The 22,386-nt window shown below is 37.7% G+C and overlaps 1 protein-coding gene across 1 annotated transcript; it reads right to left on the bottom strand.

The window, feature by feature from the left end:
- Positions 1-546: 546 nt before the first annotated feature.
- LOC102716432 (ABC transporter G family member 43-like) lies at positions 547-16,081 on the bottom strand. Its single transcript, XM_006658559.3, has 20 exons — positions 15,590-16,081; positions 15,337-15,457; positions 11,387-11,469; positions 10,098-10,182; positions 9,723-10,013; positions 9,361-9,451; positions 7,999-8,899; positions 7,716-7,876; positions 7,494-7,597; positions 7,158-7,323; positions 6,990-7,076; positions 6,555-6,661; positions 4,632-4,964; positions 3,934-4,224; positions 3,765-3,848; positions 2,738-2,871; positions 2,358-2,585; positions 2,037-2,208; positions 1,155-1,409; positions 547-1,050 (listed from the first exon to the last, which is right to left on the bottom strand). The coding sequence occupies exons 1-20, from the start codon at positions 15,967-15,969 to the stop codon at positions 778-780; spliced, it is 4,347 nt and encodes a 1,448-aa protein (XP_006658622.2). The 5' UTR covers positions 15,970-16,081; the 3' UTR covers positions 547-777.
- Positions 16,082-22,386: the final 6,305 nt, after the last annotated feature.

The raw sequence follows: 22,386 nt of genomic DNA, 5'->3' as shown, positions 1-22,386 counted from the left end.
CAATCAAATTATATAAGTTGGATTATTATAAGTCAGATTGCATGTTCTTATGTGGGATATCTTTCAAACATACTTACACTTTCATGCATACGTGATATGGGATATCTTTCTGACATACTTATACTTTGGTGTCTCCACGTATGGTAACATGCCACGTTTCTAAACCTCTAGCATGAGAAGGTGGGGCAACTTCCGTGTGTATCAACCCCATCCAGTTTTTAGTGGATCAAGTAGAATTCATACTAAATCTGTGTTCGGTAAGTTAACTTACATCCTTTGTTTTTCATGCACACGTTTTTCGAACTGTTAAACGGTGTATTTTTTTAAAAAAAATTTCTATATTTTCTGAACTACTAAACGGTGTATTTTTTGTAAAATTTTTTTATAATAAAGTTGTTTTAAAATTCATATTAATCTATTTTATATTTTTTAATAATTAATTAATCATGTACTAATTTATTATTACTATGTTTTCCGCGCTGGGTAAGTTAACTTATCCCTCGCTTGTTGAACGCGGCCTAAGCAGCAAGAGTAAGGAAAACAAGCTGAAAAAAAATGATTGATAACGCAAAAGGATGATATATCATAATTCAGCCGTACAATCCAGTAATTAACTTCATACATAGGTCAAAATGCAATCCAAACTTATCTCGAACGGAACTATACATCTACAGGAAAACAGGGTACATACAGGTTGCTGCATTTCAGCATTTGATTTACACTCCAAAACGTGACTCTGCGTTGACAAGGTCCCTGCTGAACACCGGGCGCCTCCTCCTACCGTTTCTGGAAGTTCAGGTACTTGATGCCGTAGCCAAAGAGGAAGAAGAAGAGGATGATGTAGCCAAAATGCGCCAGCACAACGTAGCCGAGGAAGTCGTGCTCGTAGCCCATGTTATCCTTCAAGTAATCCTTCACCACCACGGTGGTAGACTGGCCAGGAACCGAGACAACGCGGTCGCTGTCCGCGAACTGCGACGCGATCACCCCATAGATGGTCCAGGAGACCGGGTTGGCCCAGTAGAACCATTTCCACCAAACAGGAATCAGCTGCAAGGGCAAAGTATTTCAGAGTTTATTCCCCTAAAGGCGCAGAATGTTACCTAGTAAGAAAGGAAGTCCTGCAGCATCACAACTTATTTGAAAGCACTTACTGGTCGGGTTATGATGAATCCGGCGAAATTGTTCCATGAGGTGAGCACGAACGAAACAAGAATGCCCGCGAGCATCTCGGAGGGAGTGCATGATATCAACATCATGCTAAACAATGTGAAGTAGGAGAAGGCTCCAATCATAAAGAACATGAAGTAGAAGAACTTGGCTGCCTTCCACTCATAGCCAACCAAGGAATAGATGAGGATGGTATAAAGAGCACCTTGAACTGCGCTATAGCAAAACTCGACAAATCCCTGTGCATATCATTCAGGTTTGAGAGAGAAGCTTCAGTGGATATTTCGGTATGTATACTTTAGTTATTATGTATATGAAATCAGACTACAAAAACCAGAGGTGTGAAAGGTCCACGTAGCTGCATTGAATATCACTAAATTCCACCTACCACCCTAAACTTCGAACTAGGATAGAAAGCCCCTTCTACTTTTGAAATCAGAGTATTTGACCCTGTGGGAGAGTTTTTTCCTCACAATCCAGGTTATGATGATGTACACATATATATTTACTTACTTAGAGCCTAATGAAACAGTCATTTATGATGACAGACAACCAAATTCACTCTCTTAACTAATTGATTAGTTCTTTTCAGCTGTCCTCTGCTGAAAACTTTTTTTTTGGCCTGCTTTGGACTGAGAGATTCTAGCTGGAGAAAGACTAATGTATGCAATGTTCAATGTATCAGTAAATAGCAATTTTACCATCTGAGACATACCATGAGGTAACATATTTTTCTAGTGTAAAGTTTGGTATCTTTAGGGTGGTAAATTTTAAGTTTAAATTTTGGTACCTAGATATCTCAAGGATGGTAAAACTCATCATCAGTAAATGCATAAGCATAAGTTGTAAGGGTGTTCAGAATTTACCTGTCCAAATGCATAGGACAGTGGAGAGTACATCCCTGCTGCCTTTTCACGGTAAAAGACTGTCCTCTCAATTGACACCACAGGCAAAAGTGTGAGCAAACTTGCTGCTCCAAGGAAGAAAACAGCAGCATAGGTGGCTCCAAGTAGATTGTACAGATCAGTCTCGGATTCGCTGTACAGTAAGGAAAGAATTCAACAGATCAGCTAAGATGCATTGCTGTTATGTGTCACTATGAAACTACATTCAGTGAAATAATTGCAATTAGAATAGACGGATAGGTGAAATTTGAATACAAATTAGAACAAAAAGTTGGGGCGTACACATTCTTTCCTTTTCGCCAAAAGAGTGTACCAAACACAAGGCCATAGAGAAGTGTCATCAAATAACGCATAGCATTGTAGGGTGGATCCTTCCAATAAGATCGAAATTGCTTCCATGTATTAGCAACACACTGATTTAGAAAATTCTGGGAATATTTGGTAGGAAAGGAGAGATCCTGCAAGCCTGGAGGTGGAACACTCAACTGCCCAATAAGTTCTTGATTGCTCCTGAAAACATTGATGACATGAAAAATGAACATACTTATTTTGCCTGTTTGACCATTGAAAGAATTTAATCACAACTAATAGGTGTTAAAGCAAGTAAGCAACAAAAAATGTACTACAAAATATTTTTAGAATAATATTGCACACATATTTACCGGTAAAGTGCAGAACTGGCATAAACTTCAGCAAAGTCTATGTTCAGGCGAGCCTCAGCTAAAGTAGAGCTAACTTCCAGCATCCATGTTGCAGGGTTATATCCTTCAGTGATTTTTGGAACCCCTGGAATTGCCTGGAGGAGAATGACATGCATTAGAAGCAAGCAGCCTTTCTTTTTTTAAACAAAAATGCCTCAGATTAAATGCATCTATTCAACTACTCTTACAATACAATGATTTATGAATATCGTCAATGAGAAATATACTAATATTGTTTCTTTTCTAACTATATGTTAGTCAAACTATAATAATATTGTTTCCATGGGATAAAAGTAATATCCCATGCTTTTAATAGACAGCCTTCAATAAATCTTGATTGTTACTTTTCTAATTGTATGTTAGTAAATAAAAAATATAATGGTATAAATACCGTGGATGAGAAATAAACTAATATTGCTTCCATGGGATAAATGTGAACAATTGTATTGGTATCCAAAGTTTAATTGATTATTTCTCAAAAGAACAGATTACTGGTTACAAACAAACCGAAACAGCATTTGGAAACAGAGGGACTACAAAATTGTACATCCAAATCTTAATATAAACAGAGGTAACTATATGAAAGACCAAGGTCATTTTCACATATCAAATTTTAATATACAGCGAGGTAAACAAACATCTATTTGCATATGTTAATGAGTTAAGATTTGGAGGTTTTGATTGCACATATTCTAAAGTGGCATCTATGCCATGCACATACGGTCATGTAAATATCTCTCTGCACATTCTGCATTATTAGAAAGGGCCTACAACACCTTCAAATAGTTGAGCAAAAAAATCCCAACTAATATGCATATTTTCAACTTATAAAAGTAAAGTGCATGTGGGCTACTAATCTCCCATCCAAGTTTGCCTAGTGGAATTTCATGTTTCCACAATAGATATGGAGTATTAACTGATTTTAGGAACATGCATGGTCCATATTACAGTTATCACAGACTGAAATATAGTATCAAAGAGTGTCCACCTCGAAATATTCAACTAGAACGTGGGACTGGAGACCAAGCTGGCCAGCGTATATAACCCGCCCTCCCCTCTTTAGCAACAGAAGCTGAAAAACACAACCATTTTCAGTATAACCTCAGCACTAAAAGGAGAACTAAGAGACAAAGAAACAAGAGCAAAGTAGCAAGGACCTCGTCAAAAGCTTCAAAGATATCAATGCTGGGTTGATGGATTGTGCAAACCACAGTTCGTCCCGTGTTAACTGTATTTCTCACAGTACGCATAACAATTGCTGCAGCTCTAGCATCAAGACCTGAAGTTGGCTCATCCATGAAGATAATTGAAGGATTTGCTACTAGTTCTACAGCAATTGTGAGCCTCTTCCTTTGTTCAGTTGATAGCCCACTAACTCCAGGGAGACCGACTAGAGCATCACGCAATACATCAAGCTCAACTAGTGACATCACTTCCTCCACAAACACCTACAAAGAGTAATTAATTTCATCAGAAATAAGTGTTTTTGACTCTCAAGATAAAAAATGTTGCATCTATTCTTCAATATCATGATTGTGAAGGTGGCCTTTTATATGCTCATATAAAAAAGGTTGACATAACAATGTGGTAGTCTGAAGTTCCTAGGAACTCAAATAATTGCTTGTGTATGGCTGGAAACCAGATATCATACTAGCCTGCACAATCATGTTGGCCCAATTCATAAGTTATAACGTATAACTAGGGATAAATAAGTGGACTAATTAACATTAATAAGCAGTAGACACAATCAACTACAATTCACAGGGGTTTCTGATTTCTTCCAAGCAGCATGCTGAATTACTGAGTTTAAAAAATGGAACCCAACACAAAACTAATAGGAAGTAGGAACATATACCTTCCTAGTGTTCTCATCAACTTCTGAGGAAAGGCGCAACCAAGCAGAAAAAACAAGAGACTCATATACAGTAAGATTTGGTGAATGTATATCAGTTTGCTCACAATAACCACTGATACGAGCAAAAGTTTCTTGCTTTTTAGGGTAACCAGAAAGCTTGATATCTCCTTCAATCATTCCAGTAGTTTTTCTTCCTGCCAGTACATCCATTAGAGTAGTTTTTCCAGCTCCACTGACACCAACTAATGCTGTTAGAACACCTGGTCTGAATGCACCACTAATATCAGATAGTAGTTGGAGGCGGCTTTCTGTGAATCCTTGTGCTTGCATTTCCTAGAAAGAAGAATTTTAAATTTTAAGTCCATACTTGAATTGCACTCCTTTATGCAAGATAGAATTACTAATAACTTAGTCCAATAAATGGTTATCTGATGACAAGTAATTTATCAGCTAGATAAAACATCAATAATCTTTAGTAAAGCTGAATAACTAAGGCTGTGTTCGTTGCCCCCTCTAAGTTAACTTACCCCCCTCGTTTTCCGCATGCACGCTTTCCAAACTGCTAAACGGTGTATTTTTGCAAAAATTTTCTATAGAAAAGCTGTTTAAAAAAATTATATTAATCCATTTTATATTTTTAAAATAATTAATAATTAATTAATCATGTACTAATCCATTGCTACGTTTTCCGTGCTGGGGTAAGTTAACTTACCCCTCTCAAACAAACACGGCCTAACTGTGACAGGGGACACACAAGAACCCCACATCATCACAATCACTATGTACCATTGGATACCAATCCAACGATATAATAAGAAACATCAAATCATTTAATCTAGAATATATGATAAAGGACATCATCAAGTTAATGGATAATTGCAACCCCCTCCCCCCCCCCCCCCCCCCACACACACACACACCAAAACACACAAAATTCCACACTGAGTTCAAGTTTGCTCCCCGTAAAATTTGTTGCAAATACCCCCTCGTAATTCACCTTGGTTTGAGTTTGCTCTCGCTTGTTTCTTGGCCCTGTCCGCATGTGTTATATGACCTAAGTACCTAACATATCTCTTGGTTGACATGGATCCAAACACATCTTTCATAGTGACACAATGTCGCACCGAGCTCATCTTCCCTATCTTGAATCAGCTGAAGAAACCAGGCATTACTGAACCACATGAGGCAAGTGCAACAACTTATCTTCCAACGACCCCAATGTCCAAGAGTGGAGACATCTGACCACCATCACCCAACGACGTGTTCAGCACCATGAGTAGGGATGCCACACTATGTCATCAGGGTTGGCCAACATGAGTAATGACCACTACCCCTATTAGTATTCATAGCAGCATGTGCAGGGTCTACAGCCACAAGAACAGGCGAGCAACGGCCAAGGTGAATTAGGAGGAGGGCATTTGCAGCAAACTGTATTATGGAGGGCAATCTCAAACTCGGTGCCGTTTGTTTTCAATTTTCCCTTAAGTTAAACATCTAGAACCTGGTTCATCTTTCTATAAAACAACAAAACTAACAAAAGCAAGTAGTAATGCAAACTAGAAATGTTAGATTGAGGAAGGAAAATATTGCAAGAGCATGTGGGCTCAAAACTAGTATTCCCACTGTCCCAAAATAACTTCATTTTTTACTCTGCATACATACCAATACAAAAGAATACCCTCCACTTTATCAAATCCCAATACAATTATTCCCTGCTTTATCTATTTCCAATGTATTTATTCATTGCTTTCACAAACTTCAATGCAATAATTACTAAAAAATGAACTTATTTTGGGACAAGCTAGAATCGGTAAAAATGATCTTATTTTGGGATGGAGGTAGGAATAATATCCAAGAAGAATAAAGAGAAATGAAATACTAGTGAAGTATAATGTTGCGATATATTTTAGGATATCAACTTACAGCAGGCATGTCGACATAGTAGTTTACATGGTTGAAAGAAAGTGTAAGAGGCTGGAATGGCAAAACCATTCCTCTCTGGTTTCTCCTGTTTTCTGTTCCATTTGTACCTAAGATAATGATGTGGGTGTAGGATAAATTATGAGATGTAAAAAAACAGATTACTACAATAAATAAACTGTAAGCATCATGATAATAAAATTAGCTACCATGATATATGTATAAAAATCCATTCCATTCATAACATTAATCTAGGGCCCATATGGATTTCATAACATCTCATACGAAATCAAACTAAACATATGTTTCCTTTATGTGAGCTTCATGCTTAATGTTCATCCAAATGGGGCCAGCTGGATGAACAATTTGATACAAATGGAGAGTATACAATAAAAATGATTGAGGACGACATGTGAAACACATTAAATGCTGTATTACCAGATGTACCATCTGACATTTGTTCCTGATTGTCCAACTCATTTTTTTTGGCATCATCAGAAACAACAGCGTTTGAACCACCAAGAGCTGTAAGAGAGAGAATTGAGTAAGCACTAAAGCTAGGCCTTACAAACAAGTGATGATACTTGGTAAGTGAAAAATGCTTACGTCTTAGAAATGTAAGAGCACAAATATAGAGAACGTTAAAAATAATCATAAATCCTATCATGGCTCCAATGGAAAGCCAATATCCCCACTCTTCCGTGAAGTAGCCTCTGGATTGAAGAAAAGCCTTCCCTATTGTTGTTGCATTGATGCTTCTGTCATTGTTTGGCTGCAGTTAAAAAGTGGTATTGTTAAGTGTCTCAAAAAATAGGGGTAGTTGATGTTGAGAATTTATATAAAAAAATGTAGACTCGCAAACAAAACCAATGGCTTTATCTACGCAAAAAATAAAAAATTGTGCATCTAGAAAGAAACGGGTTCTGTTGACAGAAAACTTACAATGGCCCACCTATCGGCAAGGAATTCATTAACTGACAAGGCATTATTGCTATACATCATGGGAGACGTCCAGTAGCCCCATATCCACCATGGTTTAATGTTCTCTGTTTGACATAAATGTCAAAAACGAAATAAGAAACATAAGTCAGTATTCAGACTAGACAAATCGTGGGTCATATGGATAAAATAATTAAAATACACTTCCCACAACTACACACTTACTTCTGGTAATGAGGATTCCTCCAAAGATGAAAACAAGAAGCAGCACAAACATACCAAACGTATTAGCTACCACCATTGATCTTAAAACTGCACCTAGCAACCGGAACAAGCCCAAAGCCATCTGGTGTGTGCAAAAGAATGCTAGATACTGCCTGAAGAACCTGAAATCAGTACACAGATCACAGACAAACTCCTTGAGTCAATCGCTATTAGAAAATTATGTTTGTCAAAAAATATTAAAAATGTTAAACCAAGGCAAGCAAAAGAGAATAGAAAAAACTACCTTCCTGCAGCAGGTGCAAAACCCACGACATAGTATGTCAAAACTATCCAAACAGTTGATTCCATGATGGATAAAGGTACCTTCAGAATAATGTTTGCAAGACCAAATGTCCATGCTGGAAAGAACAGGAAGTCTCTCTGTTTATAGAATATCGGGAGTTTCTTTATAGTCAATTGAAGTTCAGAAAAACCATTGAACATGATTGTAATCAATGAAGCAGTTAAAGCACCAACAAATTTTTGGGTATCAGAAAATTTCTCATGGGGCATCTTTGTTCTGAGAAATAGAGTCATGGTTAAAATTCCAAGGACAAGCAATTGGAAGGCCTTGAATATGAAGAGGAATGAGTTCCGCTTCATTAGCAACCACTCTCTTGACAACACTGCTTTGAGGGACTCGCGGTTAGATAACCCATACTTCTTTGTAGTCAATGCAGCAGGATGTGTCTTAGATTTGTCATAGGGAACTTGCAGCTCTTTCTGGAGCTTTTGCCCGACATGAAATGTCTTGAAATACTGAGCAAACTCTTCAACTGACACGTAACGATAATGATCCTGCTCATGGAACCAGTATTGCTGTTGATCTTTCCTAGAAGTCACCTCTTGAAGAAAGTCGGCCACTCCTTTTCGTTCAGGACACCGGAAACCAGCACGCTCAAAGAATTCAAGGATGTTCTCCCGTGGTCCATGATAGATTATGTAACCTTCTGATATAAGGATGATGTCATCAAATAGAGCATAGGTCTCAGGTGGAGGCTGAAGGAGAGACATCATCACTGTAGAGTTCATCACATGAGTCACTTGTCTGATGTATTTCACAATCTGAAATGTGCTAGAACTATCAAGCCCGGTAGATATTTCATCCATGAACAAAGCTGTTGCTGGTCCAGTGAGCATCTCCCCTTCAACAAAACAATTACAGATGTGCAATCTTAGGATACAAATGTTTCAAGAATGTAATATCAAGATTCGTCATGCAACTGTAAAATTATTGAATGCGCATTCAACATATAAGTCGATATTTATGATGGCAATATCCTGACTCTAATATCAATCAAAATTCACAAAGGCGTAGACCCCACATGGTTATGTCATGTCTAATTACATCCTACTACCCCACAGGTTAAATCCAGGCTCCACCACAGGAGAAATGGAAAACAAGTGACTTCTGAACAATGTGATTCAATACAAATAACCACCAAATATTCAGAAAATCCATTTAACGTGTTTACTTTATAATTATTATGATTTATGATCTTCCCGGCAAAAAAATATTATGATTTATGATGCAGTGATTGAGTAAATTTCGCAGAGAACATGACTAGTTACATCTGATATATTTGTATGTGAAATGCATGCATACCAGTAGTCACACGTTTCTTTTGACCACCAGAAATGCCTCTTATCATAGGACCACCAACAATAGTATCAGCACAGATGTCCAGCCCAAGTGCCTACCAAGATTTATAAACTCAATCAGCACAGAAAATATTGACTGAGAATCCACGCTCGCTTTCATCATAAACAAAAGCATTAAGTTTCCACTTGTGTATCACAGCTGAAGTAAATATATACATGCATATTATTACTTCATGTAAAAAAGATGTACTAGAAAACAGATTCTCACAGATCTCCCTTTAATATTTCAACAAAACAGATGTATAAATTGAGGCTAGAAGGCCTAAATGATGTTGTTTTATCCTGTAAAAAGTTAAACAGTGTTACCTTGAGAACAAGATCTGTGACAATATTGTTCTGTTTCCCTTCTACCACAGTTGCCTTCATCAAAGCATCAATCTCAGGGTCAGGCTTAATGCCTGCATTATGTTCGCGTCTTGCCAATTCTGATAGCATATCATATCTGGCGCCACTTCCAAGACATCGTCTTGAGAAGTCCAATGTCTCTCTTACTGTCATCTCTGGATTGTGCAGATCATGCTGACTGACATATGCACTGGTCCTCTCAGGATAGAACTCAGAAAACGTATGACCACAGTATGTGATCTCACCAGACACCTGTAGCCATTGAGTAATTAGACATGTGGTAGGCCAATATTGTCAGAAATGACTGCATTAAATTAAATAGAAAAAAGGTGTAACCTTGAGATTTTTATCAGGCTTGCCGGTTAGTGCTCGCATAAATGTGCTTTTTCCAGATGATGGAGGCCCAAGAAGAAGAGTCATCCTGACAAAGTAGTTTAATGCAATGATTGTGAAGAACAAGAATAACAGAGGGACAGGGGAAAACATGTGGTTGGAAAGGGTTTTATGAGGTCAGTAGCAAAAGCAATTAGAACCACTGACACGTGTGAGATGGTTCATTTTGTTACTAATGGGGAAAAGGATGGTCAACAGAAGAATAACCATTAGTTATGCACTAGGGATAAATGATGAACAAAAGTGTGTTCATCCTCTTGAGGTTCATTCAACATACTTTGACAAAATTGATACCTTCAGAAATAGGATTGGCAGTCATGATATGTTGATAAAATAAAATGCAAGAATAACTAAATATTTGTGTATTAAACGTTGAGGAAATTCCAGCTAGTCCTCTGTGTAATTCACCACTTTTGGATTTCCGATTTGTCTAATCTTCATAATTCTGAAGACAGGCATATATCTAGATCACATTAAAGCATATTTACACACAAGAAATTGCCCAAAAATATGGGCATTGTGTACTGTAACAGAACACAGTCAATTTGTCAAAAAGATTGGAAACTTATATCGTTTTCACGTAGTACACATATAATAAATATTTTCACACGAGGTTTGTGTGAAAACACATTTCAACAGGCTCTAACATCCATAGTTTTTTTTTTAACAAAACTTGCATACTTTAAGATGCAAATTAAGGGGGAATCTAGCTACGCCCAGGAGTAGCAAATGTCTACTTCTGTGTATAAGATTATATAAGTATATCATGTTAAAACGTTTAGAAAACAAAATTGTGGAAATATGGCCATCCAAATATTTGTACGGCACAAATAATGTTTATGTCTACAATACACATATATGATCATATTTTTACACATTTTTTTCTGTTTCTTACACACACACACACACACACACACACAGAGAGAGAGAGCAATTTTCATGCCATGCTTCAAATCTATTAGCAAGGGAAAAAAAGGTCAAACCACAGAGTAGCCATGTCTACATACCATAGAGATCAGATATGTATTTGTATCATTTAGGAATAGAAAATTAGTAATTTCTAAAAAAAAAATCACAGGTGATTTACTACTAAACTAGTTATAATGTGCCCAGCCATAGTACTTCTGCAACCACCCCTCCAAAAACATAACAGTTCCATTTAATATTCCCAATGATTACGGATTGGATCTCCTAATGTTCTGTAACCGAGCTGCAAAAGATTTTGTAAGTACCTTGATGGCTTGATAATGCCATTAACATCTTTGAGTATCTTAACTGTCCTCTTGTTTGATGAGCCAAATAGGCTAACGAGACCCTGTCATAAACCATACCAAAAAGAAAAAATCTTTGAGCCAGACTGAACAAGCAAGCAACAAACTAACAAGTAGCACTGGTTAGCATCTCATCGAACTTGTGCCATCATTACAACCACGTATTAGCAAAATTGGTCGGGGTGAGCTCCGTAAAAAAACAATTAACGACTCGAGAAAAAAGATCACTACCGATGGATGAACTTTAGAATCGTACTACCAACGAAACGACCGAACAGTTCGTCCTCTACCACAGCGACGGATACGCGGAATGTGCGGGGTGGGGGAAGCACACGAACCGAGGCGAAGGCGAGGCGGAATGGTGCATGGGGGAGCAGAGCTGCAGAGGCTCCACCGGCAGATTGCGCCCGCGCTGCTGCTCCTCGTCCTCCGCCGCCGCCGCGGCGGGCGGCGGCCACCGCCGGAGCGGAGGCTTCCGCCGGCCACCATTACCTAGGGCGGCGACGAGGCCCGAGGGCGTCGCGACGGAGTCGAGGCGGCAGCCAAGGCCCAGGCCCATCATGGCTAGGCAACTACATGGGCCTAATATATGGGCTCGTGTAGGGAACTTGCCCTGTGGATCTTTTTAGCTTAAGCTACAGGCCCACAGCCCTCGTGTGGATATTGCAGGGGCATAAGTCCACTTTAGGTCCCTCATGTTGATGACTAGTTTTAAAACTATCCTTAAACCCAATACCCGAAATGTTGGACCTTGAACTCACGAATCCCGTCTAATACAGGTCCCTGGACAGTATGGAGGTTTCTTTTGCTGGCTAGGATGCCACGTAAACAAAACCACCCCTCCATACTGCCGAGGGGCCACTATTAGACAAGATTGGTGAGTTTGAAGTCTAACATTTCTGGTATTGGGTATTAAGAATGATTTTGAGACTTGGTGTCAAAATGAGCGACCTGAAGTAGACTTATTCTTATTGCAGGTTCGTCGGTGAAACAGGTCTCTGTCTCTTTTTTTTTCTTCCCTTTGTGAGTGTCGTATCAAATTTACCGTTTAACTTCAGGTGAGAAGGGTTTTACAACAAGAGGCGAGTTAAATTTGGGTGAATAGGGCTTCATTAGAAGAGCCTAATGAATTGAGCTACATTACCTTCGTGTTTCTTTTTTTAAGGAAAAATAATTATCTTTTTTATTTCTCTTCACTGATTAAATGTTATTATTTTGTTCTCTTAGAGCATCTAAGGGTCATTTGAAATTGATTCATAAAACTAAATTTTGGTAATTAGGCTAAAAATATTTTTAATAGATTCCTAAGTTTATTAACAACTAGCACATTGCCTATACGTTACAATGAGATTTAATTCTAAAATATATCATAACATGATGTTAAGATCAATTTTTTTTAATGTGTCCTATTTTAGCCGTGTGTGCCTTATCTACCATTTGCATGACACTTTTGGCTTGGTGCACGACCCAACCGAGCATTGATTGAAGGTATCTTTCTGCCTTATCGGCTGGACTTTAATTTGTCGCTTGTGCAAGAATACGTGAGGGGACCCCACTGCAACGAATTCCTTTACGACTACGACGAGGAGGGCTTCCGACGTCGCCGTCTTTTGATCACTTGAGAGTTTTTTTTTCTTCTTCTTTTTCTGTTCGATCGATTGCCGCCGCCCGTTAATTTGGTGTCGTCAAACTATGGCCTGTTTAGTTTCTAAATTTTTCTTTCAAAAACATCACATCAAATTTTTAGACACCTAAATAAAGCATTAAACATAGATAAATTAAAAAACTAATAGCACAATTATAGAAGAAATCTTGAGACGAATCTTTTGAGCCTAATTAGCCCATGATTAACCATAAGTGCTACAATAACCAACATATGCTAATGACGATTAATTAGGCTCAAAAGATTCGTCTCACAGAGGCTAGCCGTGAAATTCGTTTTTTCATTCGTGTCCGAAAACCCCTTCCGACATCTGGTCAAACATTTAACGTGATACTTCTCCCAAAAATTTAAACACAACATATGGCTGGTCACTAGTCAAAGGTCAACAGCACGCCAAAACGTGCTTGACTAAACGAGCCGTGCCAAATAATTACCAGCGTGGCACAATGCACACAAATGCACGCATCCAACACTTACAGGTAGCCGAGGTACATATATCACCTTCATCGGAAGATAATTAATATCAACGGTGGATATGGGCACTACAGTTTCTAGTTGTTTTGGATAATAACAAGTTTTTCTAAATCTATTTTTACCATAATTTTCTATTAAAATATACACAATAAATAAAAAACATTTACTTTATTTTATTAAAATACACTTTATGATTGATGTAGTAATTTAAAACTATATATTTTAAAAATATTAATACTTTAAGTTCACATCCTTATTTAAAATGATAAGAATTATTAAATATGAGGAATTATCATCCACGTTATTTTTCTCTCTTCAAGAATTAAATATCTTGCCAGGTCATCGTGAACGGTATGTGATAAATTATCTAATTCTGCATAGACCATCTGAAGTGAAAGACCGATTCGCATCATCTAGAAACTATTATTAGACCCAACTCCTTAGTGCACACACGACCGATTTATGTCATCCCACACCATCACCATGTCTTGAACTTAGTGTCGGAGCAAGTTCTTGGATGTGAGCCATGTAGTTTCTCTTCTCATTATAACTCAGGTGACGTATTAGCTTTTTGTCTGTTACTAGCTAGCTCTGTTTCCAAAATATACAAAGTTTCAGGGTTGAACTTATAGTGTATTAAACAAGTAGGTGGAATCAAATAGAAGATGTTTTGATTGACCAAAAGAAAAGGGGAAGAACTTAATTAGAAAAACTAAATGGAAATTTTGAAGCAAAATTTGCATGTTAGAAGATGTTGTATTCTAGGAAGCATAGAGTTAATTGTATGTGCTTTATCCTAGTTAAAACATTAGAAAAAACATTTTCTAAAACCATTATTTTAACAACCTCATCTTTTCGTTTATTTTATGCTTATATGCTAAAATTTGAATTTTTAACCTTAAATTTAGAGTTGATTTTGATGTTTTATTTTTCAGCATTGACTTCTAAGTCACTAAGAATACGTATATAAAAATTATATTCATAAATTATTTTTTTGTTTGTAAATATGTCGTTTAGCTATCGTCCCCTAACCACCCGTAGAAAGAATATTCAACGGTGGACACTACGGTCCAAGTCGAGGAAGTGTCGATGGTACAAGAGTCTCGCTCCGGAGTACGAAAGGGAATTCCCGATCTTTACTAGTGTACGCTCCACGACGTCTCGAGTGTGTATTCTATTGCTTTGTTTCAGGTCAGTCCTTTGAAATTGAAGTGGAATTAGTTAGATGATTTTAACATAAACTAATTAATAATCCTGGGTTTTTTAAAAAAATAAAATTCATGCATTGACAAAAGCTGACAGTCTGGGAGCCACAGCACTGCAATTTTTCTGAAGTGAGCTACGGCCAGCCTTGAGCGAGCAGAATAATGTAGGATTCACACGAGTGTTCGAAACCGCCCTATCACAAATCGACCTCTTACGCCACCTTTGCACCCCTCTAATTTACACACGTTTTCTCGTTTTTCTTACACATATTTTCTGAACTATTAAATAATATATTTTTTATAAAAATTTTATATAGAGAAGTTGCTTTAAAATATCATATTAATATATTTTTATTTTTTTAGAACTAATATTTAATTAATTATATATTAGTATATTACTATATTTTCTACGCGGAGTCCTCGAGCGGAACGCAGCCTTTGTCGAGGTAACCAAGAACCAAAAAGTGTACTACTACCAACTTTGTAAAACCAAAATCATATCGACGAAACGCACACGGAGCCGCCAAGCTGGACGCTGATAACGCATACATGTGTGTGTACGTACGTACCTCAACTGTGTTGATGGCGGCGTTGAGCAGCGTGGGCAGCGCGCGCTTGCCGACGTACACGTCCGCCTCGATGTTCAGATGCTCGTACCGCACCTCGATCTGCGGCAGCTCAATCCCAACCCTGCAAAACCCCCGATCAAAAAATTAAGCAAATTAATTAATTCGATCTCGTCGACCGATTTAATGGGTCATAGTCCTCACGTAAATATGATCTCCAGCAAACTATGATATCGAGATATTGCTTGGTTAGTACCGGTCGAGACGGTCCTTGAAGCGGCGGAGGAAGCGCTCGTTGTCGTCCTCGACGGCCTTGAAGACGCGCTCCATCAGCTCGCGGCCCTCGCGCGGGTCCAGGTTCGCGATGTCCACCTCGCCGGCCTTGAGCAGCCCGCCCTCGCCGTCGCCGCCCTCCACCGCCTTCCGGAGGATGCCGCGCCGCATCCGGTCGTACGTCGGCAGCTTCTCCAGCGCCGCCCACCGCAGGTTCTCCTCGTCGTCCCCGGCGTCGCGCCGGCTCGCTGCCGCCGACAGCGTGAAGGGGTCGTCCCCCTCCCGCATCGACCGCGCCAGCGACGCCGCCCCCGACGACAGCCAGCTCCGCCGGCTCGCCGACGGCGTTATCTCCGCCGCCATCGTGCCCTGCCCGGCCCCCCCTCAGCTACTTGATAGTGCTCCTGATCACTTTGCTTGTTATCTGCGGCCGCCGGCCGGCCGGCGATCGAGGCGACCGGCGACGGAGACGCTCGTTCTGATCAGCGTTGCAGGCTGCAGGTAGCTGCGCTTGCGCGGGAGAGGGGTTTATATATATATATATATATATATAGCAGCTGACTAATCAGCAGCAACTACTCGGCATGTGTATGCGACTACCATAAGTACAGGTAAGCACGGAACTGTGGATAGTTTCTTTCCGGATGAGATATCCGCGCCATAGATTTTGGAGGGAAGGTTCGTGTGGGAGGATAATATAAGAGATTTGTTTAAGTCAAACAAAAAGTATCTCGAAATACCAAATCGTTTCTGATCGTTAGACCTAGCAATGCATATCCTACTTAGCTAGATCCAAGAGTAGAAAATGATTTGGTACCTCGAGTTTTTTTTGGACCGAAGCAAATCTCATAATATAATAATTAATTAACGGGGAAGAAATTGCATCAATGCATTCAGGGGCGGAGCTAGAGCGAAATAAATGAAGTTCTTTGAATTAGGTTTAGACACTGCGGATGTCTAATTTAAATTGAGTGAATAAATATATGATAAAATTGATAAATTGTAGCTAATTTTTTTTTCCAATGAGGATTCCTGGAACCCCACTCGATACAAGTAGCTACACCCTGGAATGCATTTTGTTGTGAAACAAGTCAATCAGTCGCACATGGGGCTAGTGACGCAAGTGAGCTAATCCATGAACAAGAATATAGGTCATTTTAGACGGTCTAAATAATTAACCCGTATAAAAATGATCTATACGTCGATTCACTGATCGGTCCACTTGCATCCCTATGTACAGAGACCTATCGTTACCATAGTTTTAGTGTAAACCACTAATTCAATAAATTGTCGCTTTAGATAAATTACCGTTTGTTTTACTACGGACCACCCAACCCCCCTCCTCTCCTCTCCTCCCATTGTCGTTACCTGCCATATTGTCGTTGATGCTTCGAGTGATCACCGGTTTGAAGCAAAGAGGTAGACAAACAGAGGTCCCAGTTCGCTAAAATATGGGCATGGTGATGGTCATACCTAGTAATTTTAGGCCCAGGTGCTAAACACAAAATTGGGTCTTATATTTTCTGAATATCAATAAATAGGAAGTGTAAATTTTGATGTAAACTGGGCCGTACTTCCTCCTTTGTAAGAAAATTTATTTAAGTCAAACGTACTTATGTTTGGCCAAGTTTATAGAAAAAATATAGAAATATTTTGAATAGAAGACAAATATGCTACGAAGATATATTCAATGTTAGATTTAATAAAACTAAGTTGGTGTTGTGGATGTAGACATATTTGTAAACTTGGCCAAATGTAAGAAAGTTTTAATTTGAAAAAAAAAGTCAAAAATCCTGTAATATGAAATGGAGAGAGTAAATATTCCCTTCATGTAGGATCGTAACAGAGTAAAACACCTACCAGAGAGGGGGTGAATGGTAGGTATATCAAAAACCTAAATCTTTTAGCAGAAATAAAAGATTACCTTAACAAAAACCTTACCAAAGCATCCAGTCGCATTGCGTTTATGCCACCGGTCAGACCAACGTTATGTGGCCAGTCAGACTGCTCGCATACTCTCGGTCAGACGATGCTATGTGGCCGGTCAGACCGCCAGCCCGCCTGCGGTTGGACCATCGGGATTGTGAAAAAACGCCGATCGACAACACTTCAAGATGTAGATTGAATCTCTCGACTTTTATTGATCAACTAGTGCTTACAAAGTGCATATAAAGCACTCCCAACAAAAACTTTCGATTTAATATCGAAATAGAGTCTAAACCCTAATTTTCTCTCACGGATGGCACCAAAAAACTCTCCGGGGGCATACCCCTCGGTACCTATTTATAACCTCGACGTGGCTATGCAAAGCCCACGTATCTAGCACGAACTAGGACTCCCAATCTCGTGGGAAACCTACCCTTATCCATAATCAATCATATATTTATCTCTAATACAACAAATCTTCTCAAATCCGAACTCTATCCGGATTCAACTCCATATCCCATACACACGCAATATCTCCATCGTATGCCATATGGAATCTTCACCAACCACATGCGTTGATCTTTAGGCTAAGTATCCTGCATAATATCTGATCGCCGGACGTCACCTTATCTTCAAGTTGACTCCCGATCTATCACTAGTAAACTCTCCCGAGGCATCAAGACACCTACACATGAATTAAACAAAGAAACTATATTCCGAGACCAAACTATCTCTAACTTGACTCATTATTAGCAAAACAACATTACCCATACATATAGAAACTAACTAGAAGTCAAATTCATGAAAAACAATTCCGAAACCGAAAAGAACACCGAAATCTGAAACTGTTGGGGCTAACCTGCCGATCTGACCGCAGTTGTCTCAAAGGTCTGACCGCCCAGTCAATTATCAAAAAACATTTAACTCGCAAACCACCAATTTGTTCATCACAAAAACTTGTAGATCACTCCTTAATCTTACACTCCATTCCACAATATAAGCATAACCACTTTTTTCTTTGCCCCATAATATAAGGCGTGCATGCAAGTATGTATTAACTAGCACATTTTTCATCATCAAAATATCCAATCACGTTACATGCATGCATACGTACACTTAGGTAATCTAAACGAGAAGATAACTATAACATTTTCTTGGTCTTTGGGTTAGTGGCAGTTGTGCCTAGCTTATATTATGGAACGGAGGGAATATTAACTAGAATTGCACAATCTATTAGGATGGGTATCACCGTGGCTGTGTACCGACTAGACGATAATAGTACCGATGGCTAGAAACAAGAACTAGATACCCTTTTCTAAATAGAGAAAAATTGATGCCCTTGATATTTGGGGGCCATATTTGATCATACACTTCGTACGTTAAGGACATACGAGTGCTTCTACATGGCGAGTAGTCTTAGTTCATCACATACCCACGTAGGAGCCCTAGCAATAGCTTGGACGATGGCGTGCGTACTACATCTGCTGGATTTATCTTGCCATCCAATTTGGTAAAATATGCAATATGATGTTATTTGTGCTACTGTATAGAAATCATAATAAAGCTTTTGCTTGAATTAATGTCAGATAACTAGAAGAGATAATGTTGTTTGATACAACTAGTTTTGAAAGATAGCTGTCGTACTAAGAGAATACGTCCGTACCTATATTAAATTCATATATCTGACGCATCTTGGAATTAATTACTAATTAAGAACGTGTGTACGTAGAAAACCGTTGCTCCTAAATTTGACCTTCTAGATGGATTAGTTTTGACCTTCTAGAATGGTAGGCTTGTTGGTTGTTAATTTGTTATGTCTACTGTCCTGGATTCTAGGACGTAATCAATTTTTTGACTTTTGATTAACTCCTTCCCAGAGAGTATAGGAAGCTTGAGTGTACTGAACACTTCCATCTTGGCCGTTGATCAGTGGTGTACCTATTGATGATGATGATGTGTACAAGAATTAACCGAAATAAAAAAAAACATGTTAGGATTATGGTCATGGGTTTCCTTTCTTAATTCCTCCAACCATGACCTGTTTTGCAGACAATAATATAGTATAACAAGATTTATGGCTTAGACATGGCTAGAAAACCAATAACTCTTTTTAGAAATTCTCCTCGTGTATTTTTTTACACAGCTGTCTTTCGGATTTATGTTTGTCTATTGGTCTTATTAATATATATATATATATAATTATTAATTATTTTGTTTATGTTTGATTTATTACTAAGAAAATTTAAGAGTAACTTATAGTTTTACATATTTGTAACAAATTTAAATAAGATATACAATCAAATATAGATCGAAGGATTAACGACGTCAAATAAAAAACCAGAGAAAGTATGAGAATTTCCGCATATACACCTCAACTATGATAGGACCCACGGCATGCATACCATCTCATTTCCACTGTATTTTAATAGATGTTGTCATTCATTTGTTAACACATATTTGATCCTTATCTTATTTAAAAATTTATATTATTTTATTATGATTAGATCTATTATTGAATATATTTTAATTATAACTTATATTTTTTTATAAATTTACACCATATTTTTAATAAAACAAATAGTTAAATATGTATTAAAAGTAAATGAGTCATATCTTTAAAATACGAGAGAGTATTTTTATATCTCAGCACACTTTCTTGTAAGTTGGAAGTCGGAATTTCCAGGTACGTCTTTGTCTTCTAGAAAGGCTTATTCTACAATTAAGTAGAAGTAACAACGAACAACAGACCGTGACTTAGCTTGCCAACATGAAAATGCAATATCTTGTGACGACCGACGGACCGAGAAGTTAAGAACGGTGAAAATTCTAGTCAAGAAAACAACTACTCACTGTTGAAAGTTCAACAACTTTTAGGCCACTCTTAGGGAGAGTTTATGGATTTAAATCTTATTTTAATAACATGTCATATAGATAAAAATAGTGATGTGATATAAAATCTATGAAGTGAAAGAGTTGAGTTTTATAGGATAACTTGTCGTACAGTCACCTAGACTATAAAACTGCATTGAAACTTCCACTAAAAATAATTTATTTTATCTCTACATATTTAATCAACTCCTATTAATCATCCCGATACAACATTTAAGTAATATATTAGCATATTAAACTGTGAAGTGAAATTTTGTATTGAAAACACTTGTTTCATTTATCCATTCTAATATATTTGGATAATATGGTACCATTAAAAAGCACATAATAAAATCTTACACTGAGAATACCATTGTGTATCTTATAATACTGGCAAAGTTATTGTGTATCTTATAATACTGGCAAAGTTAGTGCTACCATGTTACCACCATGGAAGCTATTTAATTCAGCTCACTCTGACGGCTGGAGATATCGGCACAGGCAGTATTAAACCATAACAGCGTCCTCAAGAAGGGAGAGTGTCACACACGCTACTTTGAAAATAATACTTTAGGTCTATAATTCTAATTGTTTTAAATAAGGATGGTCTTTTAAAACTTTGATTATTATAATTTTTAAATATTTAGTTTGAAAACAGTAAAATAATATGTAAAATAATATGCATAGATGAGTCGTAAAGAGTACTTTAATAATAATAAATATTTAATTATATTTTCTATATATTTAAATAGAAAATCAATCAAAGATATATTTAAAAGACTGTGTCGTCGTCCAAACTGGCATATGGCCCCGAAGGCAATTCAACTTGATGATATCGATCGGTGTAGGGACCAAGGCAAGTGGCAGATGTTTGCTTTCTATATCCCTTTCTTTTTTTTTTTCTCTAGATCACACTCTCTTCAAAGTCACTTGATGCGCTCGCTCATACGAGGGCATGTTCAATAGTAGAACCTTATTATGGGTTTTATCTCAAGCCATGTCAGTAAAAAAAACTCCTCGTACAAAGGACAATATTTCAAGCTGACTCTAGACTAATTAATTTCTCGTTTGCATTCCATCTGGTCAGCGACTATAATTAGAGTCAGCACACATACCAAGCAGATTTTATGGTTGTTTTCTCGTTTTATGCGCCAAGAGTCAATATTTTGCTGACTCCATGCAAACAATCAATTTTCTCTCTCCTATTGTCTCTCTCTTCCACATCAGCTCTCATGCAGCAATAGAGACAACAATTAGAGCTCTTTGTACGTGCCCTGAGGCCGCTTCTTTTCTTTCCTTTCTCCTCCATCCTCACCAGCTATTATTGATTTTTTTAATTTCAGCAAAAATTGTTCAAAATTTATTTCTTCCTATCAGATTTTTTTTTTGAGAAATTGGAGATTTCCCTTCTATGGATCTTATACACAATATTCTTTTATTTCTTAATGGGAGAAACTTATAGTCAGCTTGGCCGCACAACTTGGTATGGGGATAAATACATCTTTCCCAAAATTTTCTAAATCAAATTGAGCAAAATAATAAGAGAAATAATGATCATAGTGTGTTTTAGTGAATTATCACCAAAGAGGAGTGTACCTTAGCATTGCGAAAAGAGCATTTTTTCTATCCTTGAGGAGGTACCATGAGGTACTTTAGTTTTCTATGTAAAATTTTGTATATTCTAGTATCTAGGTACCAAGAGGTAACAAATTTTACAAAGAAAATAATGATACCTCCTAGTACCTTCTTAAGGATCGTAAAATTGCTCTTGCGAAAATGTTGTTAGGCTTTTGACCACATATGGGTCATCTGAGGTATCACACTCTACTTTTGGATAGCTCTGAATTTTGTATAATTTTCTAACCATTTCTGAATATTTTTGAAAATCAAGTAAACAATTTGTAATAGAAACTCTTTCAATAGACAGTTTTAACAAAAATTTGAAAAAAGAAAAGAAAAATTTATGCCGAAAACTTATAATCTATC

This window comes from Oryza brachyantha, chromosome 7 (genome assembly GCF_000231095.2).
Source record: "Oryza brachyantha chromosome 7, ObraRS2, whole genome shotgun sequence".
NCBI lineage: Eukaryota > Viridiplantae > Streptophyta > Magnoliopsida > Poales > Poaceae > Oryza > Oryza brachyantha.
This window is presented reverse-complemented; position numbering and strand designations above follow the sequence as displayed.

Bases quoted from the DNA above. Each gene is read 5' to 3' on its own strand.
- LOC102716432 (XM_006658559.3), bottom strand. From the start codon at position 15,969: ATGGCGGCGGAGATAACGCCGTCGGCGAGCCGGCGGAGCTGGCTGTCG. The intron at 6,662-6,989 runs GTAATACAGCAT...TCATTATCTTAG, and splicing joins AATGTCAGATGGTACATCTG to GTACAAATGGAACAGAAAAC. The intron at 4,225-4,631 runs GTATATGTTCCT...TACTCTTTGTAG, and splicing joins TTGATGAGAACACTAGGAAG to GTGTTTGTGGAGGAAGTGAT.